The following is a 25,432-nucleotide window of genomic DNA, read 5'->3' on the forward strand; positions in this document are numbered from 1 at the left end:
TTTGAATGAAGTAGGTACAATGAGAGCATTGATTTACTAATTTCGTAATTCGATTTCAACATACAGCATACTATAAACTATAGCAGGTAACATCCCTTATTATTACTTCATATTATCCGCAGACCATAACATCCTAAAGAGATTCGTCATTTCCATTCTCGCGTATCGTAAATGCCGGAAAATTATTTCAGGTACATGTTTCCGACACTTCGTGTTGTTTCCTTTCCTATTATAATCTGATAACTTTTAAATAGATAATTATAAAGAAAAAAGAGGAGAAGAAAAGGAGAAAAAAGAATATTAACTTAAAAAAATACAGCTATTTTATTAAAAAATATAACTAAAAATTATATTACATAATATTTTTTGCGCTTCCTAAAATTATTTGCAGCTATGAGAGTTCTATTTTGAGCTCTATGATGGCTGTGTTGCCCCAGGCTTATTTAAAGCATAATGAGAAAACATATCTTTATTCATGAATTTATGATTTATTGAATTCGAACACTCTATCTAAAACTGAAATGCTATCTCCGCGAAAACTTAATTTTAAAAATGTACCTTAGATTGTGTGTTTTAAAATAATTCGAAAATTTTTATTTATTAATATCATTTATACAATATGTGATTTAATATGCGAAAGTTCTTCGAATTTCATTTATAAAATCATATAGCTTCGAAGCTATAAATTATATCTCAAAAACGTGGTAAACGTGATTTGGAGTCTTTCCTCGCCTGCGCGCTCTTTATTTGTTCACGGGGAATGCTGTTTAAATAACTTTCACATAAGTTTGCGTAAAAAGCGAAATCCCATGAGCAACGGCACGACTCGTTCATAGCTTTATGATCCAATCCGGCCCGAAGCGCGAAAAGAAAATCGTGGGATATCGTTCCGTCGACGCGGCGACGTCGAGGAATCGACGGCACACAACTCGATGATTCAAGCGTTTAGAGTCGGCTAATACTTTACTTGAGAGATTCGTAAACACACACGTATACACAATATGTGTGTATATATATATGTATATACAGGCGCGTTCACAAACGAGGAGCAGCGGCGCGTTCGTTACAACGTTAGATCCTCACCGAGCACCCACCTGTACACCGTGTCTTTATCGAGCCACGAATTGTTTGCGGAATGAAAATATTGTCCTTGTAAACAAGTGACTACATTGTGCCGGGCGCGCCGTTCTCTTCGTTATAACAAATCGCTCCCTCCGCGCTGCTTGGCCCCTTGGAACCCAAGTACACGCAATCGAGAGAAAGAGAGAGAAAGAGAGAGAGAGAGAGAGCTGTTTGTTTCGGTTAGTACAAATCCTTAATCTACGATTAAACAACGATTTGCTATTTGATCTAGATTATCGCGTATCGCAGGCCTTCATCGGGCTGATCGAGCACTCAACAACCGTGCGTAAACGCAACGATTAATTGAATGCACAGATATATTGCACAGATAAAAAAACGAATAGATAATTTTGCACAGATAACAAAATATTTTAAGAAAATCTTTCTTCTGCGAAAACTTAAGTAGATGACTAATTATGCCATTACAATGAAATGAATGGCTCCTTTAAACAAGGTTTTTTTTAGAGAAAAGGAAAGGCAAATTAAATTTCGATTACAAATAGTCCATAAAGACTTATTCTTCACTGAATTTCAAGCAAATTCTTTAATTTAGCGAAAATTTGATTTTAGATTACGTTCTACGAAATATTTAAATTTAAATAATGTTTTAAAATAGTTTAATTAATATAAATTAACAATTTTTCAAATAATCGTTGATTGAGTTTGCTATACTTGAATTTAATTCCTAATATCAACTATTACATACATGAAAATTTTGAAATAAATGTTTTTTAAAATAAATTTATAACTGTTAAAAAACTTGTACGATTGTTGTTGCGAGCTAATCGGCGCAAGCGAGTTAAAATTTTTTAACTGCATTTCCATTACTATTCGAATTATAGGGGCAAATGCGTTATATTGCGTGATTACGCAAACTTGTGGCACGCCAGCCCTAGAACGGTTTATTTGAACATTTTATCTCCTCGAAATTGCCCCATTTAATTTTTACTTGTCACAGTTGATTAACGATTCATTTATTATTCACGAATGGATTATAACGTTATATTAATGCCGCAAATACGTTATTGCTCATTCACGGATATTAAATCAATTAAGTATTATATTTTAAACTCGAAAGTTACTTTAAAACATGAATAACCGATGTTAATGACGCAAAAGTAGAAGAAAATATTGCATATAAAAATAAAAACAATCATTTCTTCGTTGTCACGTGACAGATTAACAAATTGTCTTTATTTTAAGTACACACATATATCCCTGTGAGTATCAAAAAGTTTGTGCTCCCTAACGTAACTCGAATAAGAACGGTTAACACAGGCCGACAAAAAAAATTTTTTTGTCAAGTAAGTCTAATCAGAGTAGATGTTTTTTATAGATTTTCGGTCACAAGAAACAATACTATTGTCCATCACGGCAGGTTTTAAAGTTATTTTGAATTTTAAGATGAAAAATTTCAGCAACTCATAAGGAAAAAATATATAATAAATCACTAACCGTCAATAAAGTAATAACAATAGAAGAATGTTTGATTTACACATTGATTCCTTATTAGCAAAGGATAAAAAATCGTCTCACAAATCGCGTAATCAGAGTTCCTGTGGAGAACCGTAAGTAGTGCCTCACTGAATGACGTGGCTCACTCGAAAGTCGATGGAATGGTCATATCTACCACAGGATATTTATCGGCTAAACACATTTTTGCTATTAAAATGTCACAATTTTAATGTGACTTATTAAAACGAAAATGAAAAGAAAACCTTTTTTTTCATATTGAAATTTAATAAAACTTCTTTTACTCTGAAAAATGTGTTCTATCAGTCATTTTAGAATTGTACTTTTTTCATACATTTTTAATCAAATTACTAGGAGATTTTATTACGAAGAGAACGGTACCAATAACATTGAAATCTCCGACCATTCGTTCTTATTAATCTTGCCAAACATGAAAAATATGCCTGCTTTTCTACGCACTATATCCTTAATAAATATTTTTGCTATTTGTGAGATAATTTTTTATCCTTTGCTAATAAGGAATCACCTAAAACATAAAAAAAACATTCACCTATTTTTATTACTTTATTAATGATTAATGATTTATTACACGTTATTTCCCTATAAATAGTATAAATCACTGAATTCTCATCTTAAAATTCAAAATAACTTTAAAATCTGACGTGATGGGGCAATTTGGACAGTGGCATTGTTTTTTGTGACCGAAAATCTATAAGAAACACACCTACTCTGATTAGAGTTATTTGACGATAATTTTTTCGTCGGTCTGTGTAATCAACGTACAAATGGCTCTTCCATTTTTCGTACTTTTAGACCTGAGAAGCGTGAAATGGCTAAATAAAGTGAAAAGTTTGGATTTTACACGGTCGAATTCCGTGACGTATTAAACGTTTATGTAAACCACATAATATACTCGTGCTCGATCATTGAGTATATTACCTGGCGATCGAGTTGGTGTGTGCCTGGGATTGTTTAACTTTCGTGAGCCGGAAAAGGTGCAAGTTTGAGGCTCCGGGGCAGCTTGATAAAAAGTGTTTTGTCATTTTTATAAGGGGGACAAAGAGGGTGACAGAACGGCCGGCTGGACCGACGCGACTTTGTGGAGTTCCTAAAGGATCCTACCTGGATCCACGTGGGTGGTCCTCTCTCTCTCTCTCTCTCTCTTTCTCTCGCCCCTCTTGTATTATTAACGCCGGTGATAACTCGTAGGCACACAAGAACGTTATACCGCCCTTCCTTCTCTCGGACTTTCGTTCGTTTTCACTCTTTCTGTATGTGTTGTATTGCTGTCTGAATGGCGCTCGCTTCGTACATCCGCGAAAAGGGCGATCGTATATTCATGGAGACGAAGATCTTTCACATCAGATTCTATCCTGTATCTATTTACTCATCCATTCATTTTCATTTAAGCTTTTCAACACCAAATTATTTTTCGACATTAGAAGACAACTTCCGATATTTTCTTCTTGTCTAATGTAGTACCTAATCAATAATTACTTAAATTAATAGTAAAATCTAATTTTTTTCTAACTTTTAGCTGACGGTAATTTATCGAATCTATTAATATGATTAGTGCAAGCTTTCAGTTCTTCTAAAAACAAATAATTAAAGAATTTTAGGCAAAAATCTATCAATATTTTGCGCTAGTGTTTACTATAAGAGTGCTTTTAAATTTAGGATACTCCGGATGTTCCCAATTTTGTCTGACTCTTCGTATCCTTTGGAAATCTATGGCAGATCTCGGTTTGTCCTAGAAAAATATTTCTGATGGACATTCTGGATGGACAGAAGATTATACCTGTCGCCCGCGATTGCGGAAAGCATAACATCGACAGATTTGTTTTCCTAAGGATTCACTCGTGTCGAGACGCCAATATTTCGCGTAAAAAAAAGGGAAAGTCAGGTGTGTCTTGTGACTGTGTCAAGAGATCAGCATTTTATGTAGTGAGAAGAAAAACACGTACATCTATCTTCTAGACATGTCCTCCAAACACAGTGCGGCGCGATGTAGGTCAATTTTTCGGCTCGAAAATATCAGTAATTGGAGAAGTGTGAAAAAGAAAGTACGTAAAGGTATAAAGTAGAGGATAATAGTATCGAAAGTGGATACTGTTTCAATTACGTTAATTAGAATAGCTCATCTCCGCCTTAACGAATATCATTATTTCTAAACGACTCGTATGCAATGCACATAACACTCATCCAACAAAAATAATTTTTTTTTAGCACAAAAACGAGGGTAATGATTTTTAGATGCTAAATATGGTCCCGTTTCAAATTGCTCTATCACAATTTGAAGAAATTTGCGGTTAAAGTTGCAAATAAAGTTATTTTAATGTATTTTGGCATAGTATAACCACAAAATGTGACGTATTGGAGAAATTTTATTAAAATTCAATATATTGTTCAAAATTTTATCTTTTAAAAGGAATTTGTTGTGTCTATTAAAACGATATTTACAATTAAATACAGGGTCTATTGCGTTAAAGTTGCGACTTTGATATTATGATATTGATAGACTTTCTATTAATCATAAATATCCTTTAAATCATAATCGACACAACAAATTCCCTGTAAGGGATGAAAGGCCTAACAATAAGCATTTAAAATAACCCTTCTTTGTAATCCTTTTTTGTCAACCGCAAAAATTTTCAAGTTATGACGTAATAGAGCAATTTGGTAAATGGGATTGTATTTGGCGCCCAAAGAGCTACGGGAAACGATAATCTTCGTCCTTGTGCATTTTTTTTCTCTTAAATAATATCATAACTTCCTTTCAGGTATCGAAATAAATCAGAATCGATCTTAACCCCGACGTCGAAAATGTATACAGGTGCGACCGGTCTAAAGTTGACCGATCGCACTAAGCCACCAGTGTAAACGGACGTATTTTGACCGAAGTAAATCGTTGTCACAACGTGCGAAAAGAATATAAGAAACATATTAATCTCGTGTTAAGCGCTAATATAAGCCAATTTTTCTAAAGAAAAATCGCAAATAATCCTAATCTTCTCGCACTTTCTTTTGGGAAACTGTCCGGGATTCGAAAAAATACACAGAATTTTCCTAATTAAGTAGTGTGCTGACTTCTTTTCTTCTTCCAATGCTCACAATAATACTTTCATATTTTAATGTTATTGTCCCGTCACGTTTTCAAAATCAGTTTAGAAAAAAAGAACATTAGTAAAGGCCTACACACATAAAATGCCGTAAGGACGTAAAACGTAAGCGTAAGAAAATTGATCAATCCCAATCGAGTATTTTCCCCTACTGGGGTTACGGACAGCACAATACTTGATTGGGATTGGTCGATTTTCTTACGCTTACGTTTTACGTCCTTACGCGATTTTATGTGTGAAGGCCTTAACATCAAGGAAACTTGTTCAATTTCAGTATTTTTTTTTATATTCTTGTAAATCTAAATGCAGTAAATTTCAGACATAGTACTTATGCATCAATTAATATAAAAATAATGGGGAGTGGCATAAAGCAAACTGCATATCAATATTGTTCGGAAAGTCGGCAAATAGTGAAGCATCGATAGCTTCTAAATGTTAATTAATTCTAAACGGCAATTATCCGATAATAGCCGTTGGATATTTGCGATCCATTCACGTTGCGAACGATATCGTAATTTGCATTCGAAAATGGGATTCATCCACAGAGAGTAATATTTACAAATTCAGCTTGTACAAACTGGCTAGAAAACTGTATATTAAGTATCATAAATGTTTCGAGATTTACTGCATATATTTTTATATGCATTTGTTACATAACTGCATTATAATTACTTGTTGTATGTAATTAAGATAATAGGTATATAACAAAGACGTGTTGAGTCGATAATAGAGTTCAAAGCAACGTATAGTAACATGGTACAAAAAGTTTTCGATTATTTTAGCTCATATCTTGTATGTTTCATACGTTATCGCGCCCCTATGGCGCACGAAAAAGATTAAACATTGTTTGAAAAATCATTCTAGGAAAGTAACGGTTTTAAAATCGCTAGCAAAATTCGTGCGTGCGTATATCAATATTTGTCGAGATATTGGGTCCGATAGACCAATATTGAGAAATGCAGTCTTATCTTTCATCCTTGCATTATTACAAAACTGATATTCGACATTTCCATTTTATCACTTCGACATTAAAATAAAAAGGTTCAGATAATTGACTTAAATCTGAATGTGGAAGAAGTGTTTTCTAGAACTTCACCACAATACACTAAAAAAAAAGAGCAGAATGTTGCTTCTCTTCTATATCTCGCGGATAACGACTGACCGCGCATAGCATTAGGGGAAAAATCTTTAAGAATTTCAAAGTTGCAAATCTGGCTGCCGAAAGGATTGAGAGGGCGAGCCGCGGGGGGGGGAGGGGGGAAACAGCCGCGGACGCCACCGGGCATATTGAGCCACTTAAAAAACGATATTTTCGATGTGTGTGCTTTATCGGGCGCAAACGTGGCGCAGACCGGATAGCCACGTGCTGTGCGTGCCTCGCCGTGGATTTCCCAGATTTGCGATCCCCGAATCTCGCTGGCCGTCCTATCTCCGACGAAAACCCTGGCACCGCGGCGCACCCTCGATCGGCACCCAAGGCAAAAATAATAGACTCGTCGCACGTTTTCATTCCCCCGTGGCGTGTGACGGCAGCCACTATCGACTGCACCCTCATCCTATGGAAAAGCTCTCCGAGGATAGGCGTAATCATGAAAATTCCACGCGAGCCACTCTAAACATCTTTGCACGAGACGACGACGTCGACACCGTGGCTTAACTCTTCCGCCATCGTTTAACCGATCAATTTTATATCTTTATGCGCCGATACACCACTTACATATTAGACTATATTAGAATTAGATTATATTGCTTATATAGTCTAATTATATACATGTACGTATTATATGCTATTATATATTTATTGTGCTATTATATTTGTGCTAATTATATTTACATACTTATGTAGTATTTATCTATTAGCCCTTTCTTTAATTATTAGAAATTCATTGATCTCTTGGTCGTGACCTTGTGACTCAGGAAAAATAAGGTTACTTTTAGATCATTTTTTTTTTTTAATTGATAAGTCACACAATCATTCAAGACCACTTATCTCTACCTTGACCTTGGTATTCTTTTGATTAAATACATGTCAGTTATAAAATACTTGTACAGATATCTACGAAGGTAATACACTATTTTGTAATATGACTTTCTTTCGGGAGATAATGCACAAGTTTTCTACTAGTTTTAACTCGTAGTTTATTTTTGTGTTCTGGACTTTGCTATTCAATATTTAAATAAGACGATTTAAAGTCCAGTTCATCCATTCTATTATATAAAAGTCGAAGAAAATGTTCAAATGCCTATAATCCTATATGCTATCTATTTGTTGATAAACTCAAAAATAATTCGAAACAATACGGAAATAAGGAGTATCTTATTGTCTTCCTTCCATGATTTTTATTTGTTTTGAACATTTAGTTACAACAATGGACATGAAACGTTAAAAAGAATACGCAACATTCCGTAACGTTCGCGTCTGAGAAGCGGGCCCGGAAAGATTTTTGATATTTTCCGAGCGGGAAGGACGTTCTTCTGCAGCGCGCGCGTATAAAAGCACGTATGTGGCGAATCGATTGTGCAAACAAGAACGCCCCCGTCTATCGTCCTCTCGTTAAATTTCTGTTTCACCGTTTCAATGCAAACGTTGCGAGATATAAAAGTTGCAAGCAGGCCATCAGGCCAATCCGAGAAGTTTTGCTCTGTTTGCTCGGCGTGTCTAACTTATTAATAGCGTGTAATCGCAAATATGTAGTGTCGTCTATTTTTATATGTATTTTCGCCTACCGATATATGTGATTTAAAAGGCGATATCTCAGCCAAAAATATTAAGGTAATTTTTTTTTCATTAAAATTAAAGTAAGCGCCATTTTTCAATTGTTAAAGACATTGAACTTTAGATGTCTCGGTAAAACATGGATTGTGAAATATTATGGTGACTAAGTTTTACGTTAAAATTCTGCTACAGCAAAGTCCGCTCGAGCTTAACTTAAATATTTAAACAAAAATTCAAAATATTTCCTGCCTTGCTTTTGGACCTGGGTATATCTTACATCTAAATGTGTCGCTGGAATAATATAATCAAGATAGTCGAAACGAATACACAAGTACGAGTCTAACGTACTTATCAAACAATATCTATATAGGGTTCAGGTAAAAAATAATTCTTGTCTTTGAAAAATGTGACGATTCTCGATATCAAGGTTCTGAAAGAGATGTACACGAATTACACCTCGCACTAAATACGTCCGTATGATTCCGAACTTTATTTCCCTCGGTACAAAGAATGTTGTTAGGAGCCGGGAATTCAATAGCCGCATTTAGCGTTAAGTGCGGAGGTGGACACACGGGCTTTGGTCATTTTTAACGAGCCGTGCCGCGCGGGGCATTGGTCGAAGTCGATCGATGAGAGAGCATTGGTTAGACAGGCAGGTGGTGGATGAGTCGCCGCCGATCAAACGCCTCGAATTGGCAGCGATTTCTCGACCAGCGGCCGTAGCCAACTCCCCCCCCCGGTCAGCCAACCGCCACTTCCGTCGAGTCAATTTTAATAATTCCACCCCCCGCAATCCACCTTCGTACCGCGATGACTCGCACGATTTTTCCGGCAGCTTTCAATTATCCGAGGACCCGCACTCCCACGAGCGAGCGAACGCTACCTCGCGAAATATCGATCGATCCGTCTCGTTTCTTCTTTCCTTTTTTCTCTTTCTCTCTCTTTCTCTCTGTCTCTTTCTAAGCGATCGTCGCGTTAGCGGGCGTAGGCACTCGTACCGGAAGTGGGCGGAACGAGAAATTATGAGTTGTAGTAACGAGAAGGCGCGTTATCGTTGCCCACAATTATACGACTCTTACGTCGTGGACGTTCTCTGGAAAAAATATCCGAGCCGTCCGTCGGCTAATTGGATGACTTAGAGTTACGTCCCCAAATTATCGCATACACGTCTTCCTCGCGAAGAATTTGACTTTAACGACATTGTGTTTAACGATATATATTTTCAATTATTTTTGACATGTAAACGGTTGAAAATGAACAAGTTTTTGGGAAACTTGCATAGTTGCCGCGTTATTCAATTAATTTTATAAGTATATATCTTAATTTCAGTTTCATATATATCTTCTTTTGAAAGAATTTACATATATATTATATATATAATTGTGCTTCAATATTTCTCTATTTTTAGCAAAACGTTACGTCATTCCGCGATACAAATAGTTAGGTATGTGTGAATCTTTTAGAGGACCGAAAACTAAAACTTACATCAGCACGAATGGTGCGTAGTAAAACCGGATGTATACGAACGCCAGATACTCACTAATATATCCCTTTTAGTCATGGAAAACCGACGTTCAGTCGGCCGAAAGAAAGAAAAGATTGTGAAAAAAGTGCTGGTGTAAAATGATAATCGATTTATGAGGGCGGTGCTTTTAGCCGAGTCCCTTTTCTAAAATTTAAAGGGTCCTAGATTATTGCACGGAAAGACACAAAATCCTGCTGTGCAATTAAGTATCTATGACGCAGAGAAACGATAATAAAATCACACAAGCTACGTTCTCAAGATACAGCGAAAAGTTCAAGAGAGATATTACGGAATTTTTTCTTTAAACTAAATATTCTTTTAATTTGTATTGTTACATAATTTATGAAATTACTAATAAGCTCTTCTTGAAACAGAAAAAATAATATAATTTCTTTTAAACTTACATGATAAAATTTAGAATTTCTCTTTATTAAAAACTTAATGTTAAAATCTTTAAAAAAGACTAAAATTTGAAATAGTTATACGTGAGAAAAATTGGGGAAAAGAATTGTAACGCCCTACCGCGTTATTTATCTTCGCCCGTTTATCCTCAGACCGGATCTAAGCGACATCGACGCCATCGATATATTGGACCTTTTATTGTTCCAGTTCGATCTTCGTGGGAGGCTGCGCAGCGCGTAAAGATAAACATCCATACGCAAGAATAACATCTTCCAGATCCCTCTAATCACAACACTCGGAGGATACCCCGTACATAAGCGAGGAACACGGGTAGGAAAACACTTTTGATAGAGCCATCGGAAAAATGAGAGAGCGGTCTGGCAATTCATCAAGGGAGATCATTATTCGCGGTAACAGAGAAAACTGGATCACGCATATAACAATCTGGTGAATGATTTGCAACTTTCGGAAAAGTAAAAAAAAAACTGTGCGCATTATTTGAAAATTAAATCGAATCTTTTTTCGGTGCAAGTTTAATTAGAACGAATTAGATGGTTTTTATGGAATTTTTTCATAGAATTACGATACATCAATTAATAAGGAGGAATAAGTAAAGAAGGAAGAATAGAAACAATTGTTCTAACAAGATGAACAATCTGTCGAAACTATGGTTATACGAGAAAAATTGCCAGACATAGCATTTTTAAATTAGCATTAATAAAATTATTTTATTAATAGATATTATCTAATTATTATTATATCTAATAATCAAGGTTGTCATAAAACAATTGCACTAATCGATTTGTTTCATAAATCTGTAATTTTATTCAGATTATTTTGATACATTCCACGCTGTTCTACAACGTTTCGCAATATAATCGAAAATAGAACAACTTGAGCTACGCTCGATTCTAATGGCACTTCGAGTTCGCTAGAGAGGATAGTGTTACATCGTATACGCGTTACATTAGTATTACGAATGTTTTAGATTAATGCATCGATTAATAATCTTGTTTGAGACATTCGTTTTTTTCTTTTCTCACGTTATACGAATAAATAGATTTTAAAAAACGATTGAGATTTACATGAAATGTTACCAATGATTAATAATAAATTTATCCTGTAAATGATCATTTTTTTGATAAATTGAAAAGAACTGATAGGAGTTTATGTTGCAAAATTATTAATTTTCTTCGATATCGAGGATTAGCTTAAAAAATTTGAAATTTTGTTTATTCCTTCCTTTCTTTAAAATTCTAAAATATTGAATAATTTATTCTTTAAAACTAAAGTTGGTTACATGATAAATGCTTTCATTTATTCAGACTACAAAAAAAATTGAAAGCAATTCCATGCAGTACATTTCAACGTTATCTTTAGTTTCGAAGATAAAGAATACAATTTGACGGCATAAATTCCTATTAATCCTTCCTTAATCCAACCATTTTTAACAGAACGCAGAAATATCTCAACAAAACGTATCAGCGGCGAGACATACAAAATGGACATTACATCTTACATGGAGGCACATGTGAGACTCGCGATACAGTCTGATACTCACTGAACAAGTTCATATAGGTTTACCTTATCGCGGCAATAACTTATTATCTCGCGTTCGGAGCAAGTTAGCACAAATTAACTTCTATTGATTTGTGTGAAGTGAAACGGATAATGAGTCCGCAATTATGGAGCCATAACGCTAACCAGTCTATACCTTACTCTGTTACGGCGTAGAATCTCAATCAGCCCACGCGAAGAATAGTATTGCGAAATTTGTTCAATCGACTTCTACAAAAAGTTATACAAAATATGACACGATATCTGCTTACAATATGCGTTTAGAGTGTGTCATCACTCATCACTCGTAAAACTACGTCTACGTATTTATTGCCAGTTGGGAGATATATCGGTAAGGATATCTGCCATAATAAACCCGCAGGATATCCGCATAAAAATATCTATGTGTAAACAGTACCGGCGAAGACACGTTATAGGTGGATAAATAAACTTGCATGTACAAACTTGCAACTGTGTGATAGTCTAAGTGTGAGCTCAAAGGCAGAAAATTGCAAACTAGACTCTTCTAATCGAAGTGATAAAATTCGTAGCTCTTAATATCTTGACAATTTCAGCCAAGATTTTAATTCATACGTTTCCACCGCGCATCGTTTAACTGCTCTTTAAGGTATGAAACTTATTTTTTGGCAAAATCGTACGGTAATGAGGTAACTATGCCAATTAACGGTATATTCTTTAGTCCATTTACAACGTAATGTAGTACCTTACCTCTCGCGCATGATAGCTAATGACAATAAAAGAATTTATAAGTACTTAAAAAAATTGTCTTAAACTTATGCGAAAATCTACTTATAATTTATAATAAATATGAAGAAGACTAAGAAGAAATAATATAGCTGCTAGTCAAGTACAAAGCAGATCTACTGTAAACAAAGTAGGTCTACATAAAGATATGGGATATACGTATATTAACGGAATATTTTAGTCTGCGTGCTTAATTCGAGAGTTAAATATCAGGCATAGTTTTTTAAATAAGTGATCAAAATAATAGATTAGTACATAGTTAAGAATGGATAGATAGTGAAAGATATTTGGAAATGAGTAATCTATTAATATTAAAATTTGTATACCCACGTGAAGCTTTGTTTAATTAAAAAGCATAAATGGCAAGGGGAATTTTAAGACTCATGTTACACTTTTATGTCCCGAAAAGCATATTTTCACACAACGATGATTGTCGAGCAAGCTTATCTATATTAATGAGCAGTAGATAAGATAAGATTCATTGTGGTAAGATAACAGATGAGAGGTACGAGAGAAATTAGTATTAACCCTTTGCGGTCCCAATTATTTCTCGGAAATGGGTGAGAATTAGGAATTTTGTCCTCAGTTTAATTCTCTTTAACACAGTTTAACGTGTAACTCTCCACTTATATTACTTGGAGGAATTTATGGACATTATATAAAAATATTTGCAAGTTGCAATAGTTTGCAAGTTGTAATAGTACATTCGTAACGTTTCCGGAGATTACCGTAAAACACTATGTCGAGCTAATGGAATATTGATTATGGAATTGCAAAGGATTAAATTAGCAAAAAATAAAAGTAAAAGGAGAAAGATGGAAAGTGCACGAAAGGAAAAGGCGATGTAACAAAAAAAAAACCAAATGTTGTATAGATTGGAAATATAACATTTGTCGTGTAACAAGCAAATTTGAGCGTCACATACGCAATTGCGCAAAATAATCTAAAAAACAACGGTTTTTTTTAAAGTCACAAGTCTTGAAAAATATTCAATTATCGCGTTTGAATCATTCTAGCATCAAAATGCAAAGCAAATATCTATTTTAACATGCGATCCAGTCGATTTCGGTATTGTTAATTATGCAGAAATATTTCGCATAACAATATTAACGTTCAACAAAATTACACGCGCTTAATTAGAATAGCGCTTAATAGTAATAAATAATTATTTCGAAAATACATATGAATTATGAACAAGTCTTAATAACAATCAATGATCTATTAGTGATTGCTCTTTCTCTAACGAAGATGCGTAACGACCGTTTTGAGCTACGATCGGGTAAACGATCTCAAATGAAGACTATGATATGTGCATAAAGTTTTAATCGATAATAATATATTTACCAGTACGCTCTAGTGTTTGAATAACGCGCGAATAATTATAGAAAAGCGATGTATATTCAATATGTTACGATGAAAATAATTATTCGGTGTTCCTGCCAAATCTTACGTGTTGATGAATGCAAGAGTTCCAGATTACGTACGCACTAATAAAATCCAAATAATTAATAACGATGATTTTATAAAATCAAGACAGTCCATGTATTTAATCGCCGCGGTGATTTTACAAAAGAAGAAACATTTTCGAAAGATCAAATCGCTTACATTCATCAACAAATTTATTAACCAGCGATTTTATACAATCGCGAGAAAATCCATGAAGTCATTTTCAAGTTAAATGCTTTCATCGTACTATCTATAAGGCAACAATCGCGCTTCCGGAACATATACACTCACTCAAAGATCGGTCACCGGTCCGGATAAATTTACGCTACCGTCTATCACGAGGGTAATTTTGGAATCGCTCGCGATCGACGAGTTCTTGTCACTTCTGGACGTGTCTGGTTTTTCGTCGTCATCGCCGTCATCGTCGTCGCCGTCCTCCGCCTCGTCCTGCTCGTCTTCCGACGATGAAGATAACGACAGCACCTGATTCGTCGGCTCCTCGGCCTGGTCCTCAGGAACGGGACACGCGCCGGAAGCCACGTCGCAAAAAATCCTGCTTACGGTTTCCGTGGCCGTGGCACCGTTCACCTTTTTACGCAGTATCTCCTCCAGCTTCTCCAGTCTGACAAATTACGTTTCGTGTCACGTTACATTCGTTCGTGCCGGCTTGGGAACAACGTGCCGTTTTTCCACCGCTAATGCATCCAAACATTTGCTAATGCATCCAAAGACTTGCCCAACAAATTCTTTAGCAGAGAGTAAAGCGAAAGTTTCAGCGGAAAGCCATGCTGCCGACTAGAAAACAGAAGAAAACGGTGCGATTCGGTGCTTGCCGTCCAGAGGAAGCGTGCGCTCGGAGATCTCTCCGGGAGACAGAAAAAAATCGACGGAGCAGAAGAGGAATCATGCAAACAGGATTGCGTTCACGATACAGTTTATATAGATAAAATAATTTTGGAAAGAAAACCATATAACAATTCAACGAAAATGTAATCTAAATTATTGTTATTGTTCCACGTTACAAAATAAAAAATATCTTATTAAATCGGATCTAAAAAATATGAATGAAAAAAGAAAGCATACTTCCGAGTAAAAACGTATTCGGATTAAACTTTTATAATATTTACTTTAAATTATAAAGAATTGTAGAATAAAATTTCTGAATTATGGAAAATATGGCAACAGCAATTATTTCGTCAAGTTTTTGTTATGGCGCTTAAGGGGATAAGAATGTGCAATGTGACTAACAAAATATAATACGTACACACAGCAATACAGGTACAATAACAGATGTATACAAAATGCATATATGCAAAATATGGTATAAGTAGGAAAGACATATAATACAAATAAGAGCATGCTGATAAAGCTGATAATGCCGTGCTGACAAACAAACGAACATTTAGTTAACATATACACATATTACTTAATAATATAAAAATTTATGAAAAAATGTATTTATTGTACACATATGTGCTTTACATACATTTGATACATATTTATCGGCTATCTCTACGTAAGATAGAGAAGCAGGTACTCATCACGAATTAACAACGTATTAAAATTTCTATAAGCATATGTATAGCGAATAATGACAATGTATTGAAGTATTTGCATACTTAAATAGCAACTGGAGTAATTGCTAAGTCGATCTATGCAAAGCCCTTTGGTCACTAATGCTAATCAGTTACTATTATTTACCTTTCGTTCCATGAAAAGAACAGTTCCTTACACTGATAAAACACTTCGCTTATGTAAAAAAAAAAGTGAATAATACAATTATATTCATAGTAGATTAAAAATTTCTATTTCTGGTCAGCAGAAAGCCGTCTTTCTCCAATTTCCTTTTAAGATGCAACGCTATGGAAAATAGTGCTGCAAAATGTCGCGGATGAATTATGTTACTCCGATATCTATACATTAGCTAACTACATTATTTATCATTTAAATCATATTGTTAGCAAGTTATAATCACTAAAAGGAGAGCTCGATATATAAAATTCATCGGAAACGTAATTTCTTAAATAAAAAAATGCGAAAATTTTTCTTTCTCTAAAAATAACGTATACCAGTATTTTCAGCTAACGTTTTATATGTACATGTTTAAAAATACGAATCTCCTTCGGATACCGGGAGTGACGTAATTCCTCCGAAGTGCCGGGGGGCACGAGCACCGACGAGCGTGTACGAAAAAGCATGCATGACGAGTGAATAATAGACCTACGTGCTATTCGATATGTACATAGTAGTAGCCTCTAGTAAAAAGCCCCTTGAAGCCCCCTTTTTCGCGAGTATTGGCGACGAGTAGCGTGGTGTATGGCATTCTTTCTTTTGACTTTTTTGCTCGGGGTGTGCCCCGCGCGTACGCGCGCAACCTAGATATAGGCGGTGGTGTAGGTGGCGCGTGAAGGTGCTGTTTGGGTTCTGGAAGTCAGGGTTCTCGTCGAGCAGAGGTCTTTCGGGACGATGGAGCCACCACCGATCACAACGACGTCCGGCACGTCGGTGATGGTTGTTCCGTGATTCGTGCGATCGTTATTGGGAAAACAATCCTCGTCCTCGTTCGCCGTGTCGCAATCGCTCCCGGGGGAGCCCGGTGGGACCATGTCGGCCAGGATCTTGGTCTGGCCCTGGCTTGGATCCTCGTCGCTCTCGCTGAACAACTTCCTCGAATTTCCCTTCTTCCGCCGCGGTTTCTTAAAGCTGCCTCGCTGATTGCGAAACTTGCACAGTTTCTGCCAGAAACTGTGATTATCCGAGTGATTGGTCAGCTTCTCCGCTTTGCTCGCGCAATCGCTCAGTTTATCCGGCAGATCGGTCTCTTCCTCGAGGACTCCAGATGATCCGAGATCATTTGCTCCATCTCTTTCCAGCATCGATAGCATCTTCGCATCGTCATATATTCCCAGCTGATCGTCAGTAGATTCTTCTGGGATATCAGTCAATAAGACCTTCGTTCTTTTCTCCGCCTCGGTCGTCGTCGATTTTATTTTACCATCGTTTCTCATGACGTCGTGCGCTTCCTTCGCGTAGAACTCCAAGCAATCATCCAAATCCATCTTAGACAGAATTTCGCAAAGAGTCCCGTTATCCATAACTCCCGATTCCTGCTTTGCTATTATGTCGACGAACGATCTTACGTCATCGTTCATGCAAGTTATGGTGGTGTGACAGGAAGCCAGAAACATTTCCGCGCGTTTCCACGCGCTCTCCTTCGTCGGCGACTCCTCGCGGGACACGGGTTCGGAGTAAGTCGCGAAATTTTGACATTGATCCACCTCGGGGGTGGGTTGAAAAGCCGCCACCTCCGCGGAACGGGAACGTAGAACGGAAGAGGCTGATGATGTGTGCGATGCGGGTGGGATGGCGGGGAGCGGGAAGCGAGTATCGGTAAGAGCGGTACGCACGGGGGTGCTGGTTATACAGGGCGTATCGAAAGTTACAGGCGTAACAGATCTGGATACCGCGAAGTTTACGCACTTTGCTGCGTTCTCGGCCGTGGTCCTGCACGCCCGCGCCTCCTGGAGCTCCCGTCGCAGCGCCAGATTCTCCTCCTCGAAGACTGCGATCTCGCGGTCTTCGTTGCTAGTGCGAATAGAATTGATTTTTCTTTCCGTTCTTTCTTTCTTTGTCAGAAGCGGGCTTCGACGTTGATTGCGGGGGGACAGCGAACCGATTTAATTGGAGTTGTGGATGTCGTAAAATAATTTCGAGGATCGTCGAGAAATGAAACGAAAGATGATTGAAATGACGTATACTTAAAATGGAACGAGAGAAGGTCATTGTGAAAAATGATATGAAATATCTGGACAGTTCATCCAGAAGTGCTGATTCAAATGTTTCATCATTCAGTGACGGCTTTCACTTGCCTTCTATTTTAGCCACGTGACTCTATCGTAGAAAGCGTTGGACTAGTCTGAAGCTTTGCCGGACGCCAGATGACATCGTGGAGATGACATTCGACTTTAAGCAACGTTTAAATAATCATAAACGAAACAATATAGGACGAGATGTATTGCACGCGACTTATTGGACAATAAGAATTGTTCGCTAAATTCGTATAAATTTATATAAATAAATATGTAAGAAAAATTATGCATGTACCCCTATATATGCGTGGGGATTATGAGCGGAAAACAGAGCTAAAAATAGGAACAAATAGCTATGATAAACCATGGCCAATTATGGAGAAGTGATGTGTATAAATAGAATCAATTTTTTTTTTCGACAAGCTTTATCAGATACGCTGGGATACTGTCGTATTTTTTACCGCGCCTTTTAAATTATACACCGTCGGAACAGTGTTGGATACAAAACAAATACTAGAACCTAAAGCAAGCTTCTAAATATTTACAAATGCTAAAAAGCTTACTTACGTTGCGCTCAGCTTCAACGCCGTCACTTCCTCCTCCAGTTTCGCGACACGTTGGTCACTTTCTTCTTTCTCTTTCATAAGCTTCGCCAATTGATTCTGCAATAAAAAATACAGAAAAGTTAATTATCAAGCAAAATAAGCTAACAAACAAATCGTATCGCCGAAGCAGAACCGGAAAAAAACTATGCTGTAATTGTTGAACTAAAACCTTGCAAAAAAAATTCTTAGAAAAAATCGTAAAAATTCTAATCAAAATCAATAATATTCGCATTCATAGATCTGTGTAAATATTAGATCAGCTAGATAAGTTGGCGTATATTTTGGAGAAATTTTTGAACAGAACAAATAAAATCTTGTTACAGCCCGTTCTTTTTTCGAATAATATATATTTCTTCGTTTTATCACAAATTTTGTTGTCACTTGATCAATTTTTCATTACTTTTACGTTAAAAATTCAAATGACAAATATAGATACTTGTTCTATAAAACCGCATAAACTTGTTATAGACGAAACTGACATTATTCTCTGAATTATTATGATTATTTTCTGGATAGAGCTATCTCAACTCTCAACTATTCCTAAACTTCTCCGTTTTTACACAAAATTAACGTCGAGCGTAATTGAATTTTTTTCTTATCTGTTTTAACCACTTTATCTCGATGTTTAAAGGTAAACGCGACACGCTGGGAAATGTGTATTAAAAAAAAAAGGGAGGGAAAGGAGCTGGCAACCTTGATCGGCTCTCACGTGCAGCAAAATTTACATGGACGTGGAGATGGAGGGTCCCGGAGGTTCAATTACGAGATTGCCAATATGCAAGCGACATGGCGGTGGCGGCCATCGCTTCGGCTGATGAGGCTAATGGATGGTTGAAACCTGAGAAGAACGGCAAAGAGGAAAAAGAGGCCAAGGGAGAGGCCCCTGACAGCCACTAAGTGCGCTCCGTCCTTCTCCACCCTTCCCCAATCCCCCTCCCCCTTTCCTTTCCCGTCCCTTCGGTCCCAGCCCTGTTCGCTCTCGCCTCTGCAACACTCTGCCCGCTGCGGATGCCCTTATGTGAAACCTAATCACTTTTAGCGCGTCACGGATATTTCGTATTATGTCTACATTGCGTTCTCCGGTATCGGCCGACTTTATCAGCCGTCTCTCTACGGTTCGACCTTTCCCTCATCGCCCCTCGTCCCCTGATCGTTCACAGAGTCAAGTCGCGCGTGCAGCAAACCCTAATCGGCTGATGCGTTTCTCAAGGATAGATCATGAAGCCAATTTTTCAAGAAGCGTCGAAAAACCTTGTGACCTTTTTAATCTTAAATCTAATTTTGTTTTTCTTTTTATTCGAATAATTGTATACATTCAAGTGTTGTATTTTTAGTTTTACACTTATCGCAATGCCGCTAGTAATGGCATGTGTAATAAAAGATTACACTTTATAATGCGTGATACAAGCTTGAACAGTGCAGTTACGAGAGAGACGTACAATTTGTATTAGATAATGCAACATCTTTCTGTCTATGTTGTTAAATCGATACGCATATGCGAATGTATCTAATAACGACACATTTGCATGTTTGTACCAATGTATACAATACTCTAATGCGTACCACAATTACATATCAAAATAACATACGTATATGCACGAGGAAAATTGGTTTTTTAGATAATTCATAATATGCGATCACATTCACGATTTTTCTAGATAATTCATAATATGCGATCATTCACGTTCACGATTTTTTCTATTATTAAAATTATTTAATTTATATAACATATCGTAATGAAAAGGATATGCATGTAATAATGACCTTACATATGCATTTTTAGCAATAAATACCGCAATGGAAAGAAAATATGGAAAAAATTCAATCATAAAAACAGTGTAAAAATTTAAACCAATGTAAATATTAATCTAAATGAATCTAATTAACTAAATCTACCAAGAATAAATTCTGCAAAGTGTCTGGTATAAATTTTGTTGGCAGGAAAACCACAGATTTAATATTGGATCATACATATAATTTTATTTGCAGAATGATAGCAAAAATTCAGTAGACTTTGACTTGCCACGCAGTTTGACGCAGATTGGCAGCAGAAATAGAACAAAGTTTATATTCTACAGATTCTGCTCGGCTTCTGTCACTAATCTGCTATCAGATTGTGTTAACAGGCGCAAAATACGAATTTAATACGGACGCAGTTGACACAAATTTGCTAGCAATTTCTGAATTTACTGTCAATTTGCTAGCAGCGGATAATTTGCTTTCCGAGGAGATTATTAACGGAATAAGCGAGTAAGTAGGAATACAAACGAACGGAAACAAAATCAATTGTACAGATTTCGCATAGGTACGTTAACCGTGAGGGAAAGAGAAAGTTGGAAAAAAGACCGATAGGTACCACGATCACCTGGCTGTCCTAATCAAACAGAACGTAAGAATGTCTACGCAAACATTACGTCCATGATCGAGCCGGAAGAGCGAATGCCGAAAATATTGAACGGAGTGCTCATATTACCGTATCTCAATCCTGACACGAGCGGCACGAGAAAAAAAGGGAGAGCCATTGCTTTTGTTTTCTATTCCCATATTTTCCCATATATGTATAAATGAGCTTATAACACACACACACACACACACACAAATGCACATGTCTTCTTTTATATGATTTGTGTTCTACCGAAGATTTTTAATATACTAGACACATTAAAAAATTAGGTTAACGATAATAATAAGACTTATACAAAAATATTAAAAATAAAAATAATATTTAGTATTGCATAAAGATAATCTCAAATTTTGCGTGCGTATAGACTATTCTACATATTGCTTTATTATTTTATTTATAAAGGGTTATTAACGTTTTTTACATATTGTTTGTATGTGTTACTAATATTTGAGATAAAATAATATATTATTTAATAAATAATTATTAAATACAGTTCAATTAAAACGTAACTACTTCTCAGTATTTTCGGCGGGTTATATATTCAAAGATAAAAGAAAATTTGAGAGAATTTAAGTATCAAATTATGTCACAATTAAACATTATCGCTTGAGAAAAATAATTCCTACATATAAATTAATAAATATATGAAGTACATATATTAATAAATTAGTATATTCTATATATACGTACCTTTAGCTCGTCCACTTCTTTCACTTGTTGATTACATTTTTCTTCCAACATAAATTTGACTTTTGTAATTAAACCTTCTTCGCAATTCCTATTTGCTTCTCTAATTTCACGTACAAGTTCTATAACAAATAATATATTCTATGAAAATAATGTAATGGTCGTCCTGTATAAAATTAAATGAAACTAGTAACAAAAATTATAGATATTAAAGTACTTTAGAATTATTCTCTACCTGATAACATTCCAGGTTGGTAGTCTGCAGGAGTACTGTGTTTACATTGCGCCCATTTTGCTTTTACATTTTCTAAATTCGACTTAGTTTCACTAAGTTCTTTAAACAATTGGCTGTTACATTTCTTTAGCTCTGTCATCTGGAACATATTTGAAAGAGATATATGTATTAATAAATATAAACAATAAGATACACTTTGCATCTTAAGGACTAAGAAAGTCACTTCAAATAATCATGTCAATAATAAAACATCTTATTTTTAATCCAATATACTTCCAAATAAACAGAAATTGGACAAGTACAAACCTGTTCAATAAGTGACAGGACAAGCTTATTGCTACGGCTAATTGTCGTTACAGAACTTCCACTCTCGACACTGTCGGAATCGTCGCTGTCTGAGTGAGCCGAGTTCCCAGCAGGCCCTAACCCAGGATCAGAGTATCTTCTGTGCTCCGAATTAAGTTCATCGCCATTGACACCACTGTCTTTATTGGCGGTGGGCGGTAGACTGGTATAATCCCCATTTTGATGACCAATATGTACAGCAGACTCCAATATTCCATTTTCTTGCAGATCTCCATAACCATTAGCGACATTATTATTGGCACCAGGACGAACGTTCGCCAAGTGCTTGTTATAATGATGCCTTTGTCTACTGTGGACGGTTCTAATATTTGGCACCGGCATCGGCTGGTACATTCTGTACATCGTTGGCAGTGAAACCGGTTGCATAGCATACGTCATTGGCATCGGCGAGTAGCCGCAAACGCTCGGATCTGACATCGCGGTGAACAGACGTTGCCCGTTACCCGGCACATTCTGCGGCATGCTCGTCGACTGCCACAGCATCTGCGGGGGATATTCCACACCAGCCACCAGGCCACCGTCCTGATCGTTCTGCGGAGCGTTCGGCCACGTGTCCAACGGGTTGCTCCTGCGGCCGGATCGTCTCTTATTCTTCCTTGAGTGACTCGGTGGAGTCTGACGCGGCGGTCTCGACGGGTTCGACAACCTACAAAGTAAGTCGTCTTGTTTACACTCGAAACATAACCCCACGGCCGAGCGAGCGACGAAAAACGTTGACTCACCTCTGCTCCATCCTGGCGGGCGACTCGATCCGCATCAAGAGGACCTGGCTCCTCGCATGAGCGCGCGCGACATCCGCGAGACGGGGACGTTAGGCGAGCCGATCCAGCGTTCCAGTTCTCTCGCCTGCAACGACACGCCGTTGCGAGATACCCCACAACTCCTGGACTTCCAGCGCGATATGACAGATCGTACGACCTACCTTCGTCGACGACTCGCGCGCTCGACCGCGCAAAATCTCATCCGAGAGCTTATCGACGCTCGTCGTCGGCCGAAAAGAAGAGGAGAACAACGGTTTCGTCAAGAAATAAGAAGTCGTCTGTCCGCATTCATGCTGCGATGAAAACGATTTCACATGCGAGAGCTAGAAACGATATACAGGTGAACCACGAATCGTTGACGGCTATCGAGCTAGGGATATCCTCGGTCGATAACGCGACGACTGACAGCTGACTTCGCGCGACCATCGATATACGCAGTACGCACGTGCGACGAACCTAACCTCGAAGTGAAGAAATGGCATCCGCTGAGATGAAAGTCATATTCAATTTCGTCAAGAAGATTAATAAAGCGATTTAGGAGTGTACATGATTTAAGAATCTTTTGGGTTAGATAATCCAAGGGCAGGATTAAAGGCGCCTTCCTACTCCATACCCAGTTGGAGTAACCTAACCCCCTCAAAAAATGGCATCCGGTAGAGAACGGACGGAAAATGAGAGAAGCGAGCCGATCTTTTGCGAACTGTCCGCTAATGATCTGGAGCCGGAAATCACGGAGATCGAGAGCTTGTGCATGGAGTGCGGCAAGAACGTAAGTAAACCCCTCGCATTAATTAATTTCGAGCCTGAAAGTGTTTCTCATTAGAACGTGCGTTGTTCTCTGACCGATGTTTTACTCTTGAAAGGGGATTACCCGGTTGCTGTTGACGAAAATCCCACACTACAAGGATGTGGTGCTCATGTCCTTCGAGTGCGAGCACTGCGGCTATCGGAATAACGAGATCCAGAGTGGCGGTAAGATAGCGGAGAAGGGGATCAAGATAACGCTGCAAGTTGCAACGCCGCAGGATCTGGATCGCCAAGTGGTTAAATCTGACTACACCAGCATTCGTATACCTCACTTGGATTTTGAGATCCCCGCGCAGTCCCAGAAAGGAGAGATCACGACCGTGGAAGGGATAATCGAGAGGAGCATTAGCGCGTTGGAGCAGGATCAGCCCAGGCGTCAAGAAGAATTTCCAGACACCGCAATCGAGATAGATATATTTATTAGCAAATTACGCGCGTTGAAGATATTAGATGAACCATTTACTGTCATCTTTGAAGATATTTCAGGAAACTGTCATGTGGGGAATCCAAAAGCACCGATCAAAGATAACCAGTGTACTATAACATATTTCAAGAGAACGACAGAGCAGAATCATACGTTAGGGATTTATTCTGATAATGAAGATGTTTTACTCAATCCCATACAGGAAGGGGAATATCCTTTGGAGGAAATTGAGGGTGAGGTGCACTCTATTCGTACCAATTGTCCAGACTGCAACAGTCCTTGCGAGACAAATATGAAACTGACAAGTATCCTTTAATTATACGTGACTAGATTAAATTTTTATTAAATATTAAGATTCTAATATGAAAGTTGAGAAGATAAAAGAATGAATCTTAATATATTACGCTATTAAAGAAATGTTTTATTACTTGTTGTTAGCTAGTACTTGGAAATATCTTTAATTGCAAAAATGTGAATTTTTTCCTTAATGTAATATTAAGATATACCACATTTTAAAGAGGTTATTATAATGGCCACGCTATGCGAGTCTTGTGGCCATAGAACTAACGAGGTGAAAAGCGGCGGCGGGATCGAGCCTCAAGGAGTCAGAATAGAAGTGACGATAACAGGCAAGGAAGACTTCAGCCGCGATCTCCTGAAATCCGAAACCTGCGACATGGAGATACCCGAGCTCGAGTTAGAGGTCGGTCCAGCCATTTTGGGTGGTCGATTCACGACCGTCGAAGGGATCGTAGCAGCGATGAAAGAACAGTTGTCTTCGTCGATAACTTTCACCGGAGATAGTAGTGATTCAGAAACCGTGAACAGGATGAACACGTTTATCGCACGGTTAGGGGAAGTTTTGGATGGTCAAAGAAAAGTGACCTTAATTTTAGATGATCCAGCCGGAAATAGCTACGTGCAAAGTCTTTCCGACGATGGACTCGACGATAGATTAAAGATCACGAAGTACGATAGAAGTTTCGAGCAAAATGAAGAACTTGGTCTCAACGACATAAAAGTCGAAAATTATTAGGTGTCTACTAAAATAGAGAAATAAATATCGTTACAGTACAAATAGCATTATATATAAGAATAGCTAGAAACATTCTAAGCTATTATTGTTTTTATAACAATTTTATTGTTGAAATAACTCATCTTGTAAATATAAATTTTTATTTGCAACGCGCAAATCTACTCCAATTGATA

At 37.3% G+C, this 25,432-nt stretch overlaps 3 protein-coding genes across 3 annotated transcripts; 1 reads left to right on the forward strand and 2 right to left on the reverse strand.

Moving 5' to 3' along the window:
- Window positions 1-11,158: 11,158 nt before the first annotated feature.
- Window positions 11,159-16,512, reverse strand: LOC139774680 (uncharacterized). Its single transcript, XM_071710099.1, has 2 exons — window positions 16,350-16,512; window positions 11,159-14,747 (listed from the first exon to the last, which is right to left on the reverse strand). Exons 1-2 carry the CDS (start codon window positions 16,367-16,369, stop codon window positions 14,417-14,419), a joined length of 351 nt encoding a protein of 116 aa, XP_071566200.1. The 5' UTR covers window positions 16,370-16,512; the 3' UTR covers window positions 11,159-14,416.
- LOC139774673 (uncharacterized) lies at window positions 15,566-23,356 on the reverse strand. The gene is made up of 7 exons (XM_071710087.1): window positions 23,154-23,356; window positions 22,954-23,077; window positions 22,172-22,877; window positions 21,866-22,004; window positions 21,634-21,752; window positions 18,502-18,596; window positions 15,566-17,710 (listed from the first exon to the last, which is right to left on the reverse strand). The coding sequence occupies exons 2-7, from the start codon at window positions 22,986-22,988 to the stop codon at window positions 16,501-16,503; spliced, it is 2,304 nt and encodes a 767-aa protein (XP_071566188.1). The 5' UTR covers window positions 22,989-23,077; window positions 23,154-23,356; the 3' UTR covers window positions 15,566-16,500.
- A 66-nt stretch (window positions 23,357-23,422) lies between these two features.
- Window positions 23,423-25,426, forward strand: Zpr1 (zinc finger protein Zpr1). The gene is made up of 3 exons (XM_071710096.1): window positions 23,423-23,761; window positions 23,856-24,528; window positions 24,724-25,426. Exons 1-3 carry the CDS (start codon window positions 23,636-23,638, stop codon window positions 25,257-25,259), a joined length of 1,335 nt encoding a protein of 444 aa, XP_071566197.1. The 5' UTR covers window positions 23,423-23,635; the 3' UTR covers window positions 25,260-25,426.
- The last annotated feature ends 6 nt before the right edge of the window (window positions 25,427-25,432 follow it).

This window comes from Temnothorax nylanderi, unplaced genomic scaffold (assembly GCF_030848795.1).
Source record: "Temnothorax nylanderi isolate EJ_2023f unplaced genomic scaffold, tnyl_v1.0 TNYL_tig0085_pilon, whole genome shotgun sequence".
Taxonomy (NCBI): domain Eukaryota; kingdom Metazoa; phylum Arthropoda; class Insecta; order Hymenoptera; family Formicidae; genus Temnothorax; species Temnothorax nylanderi.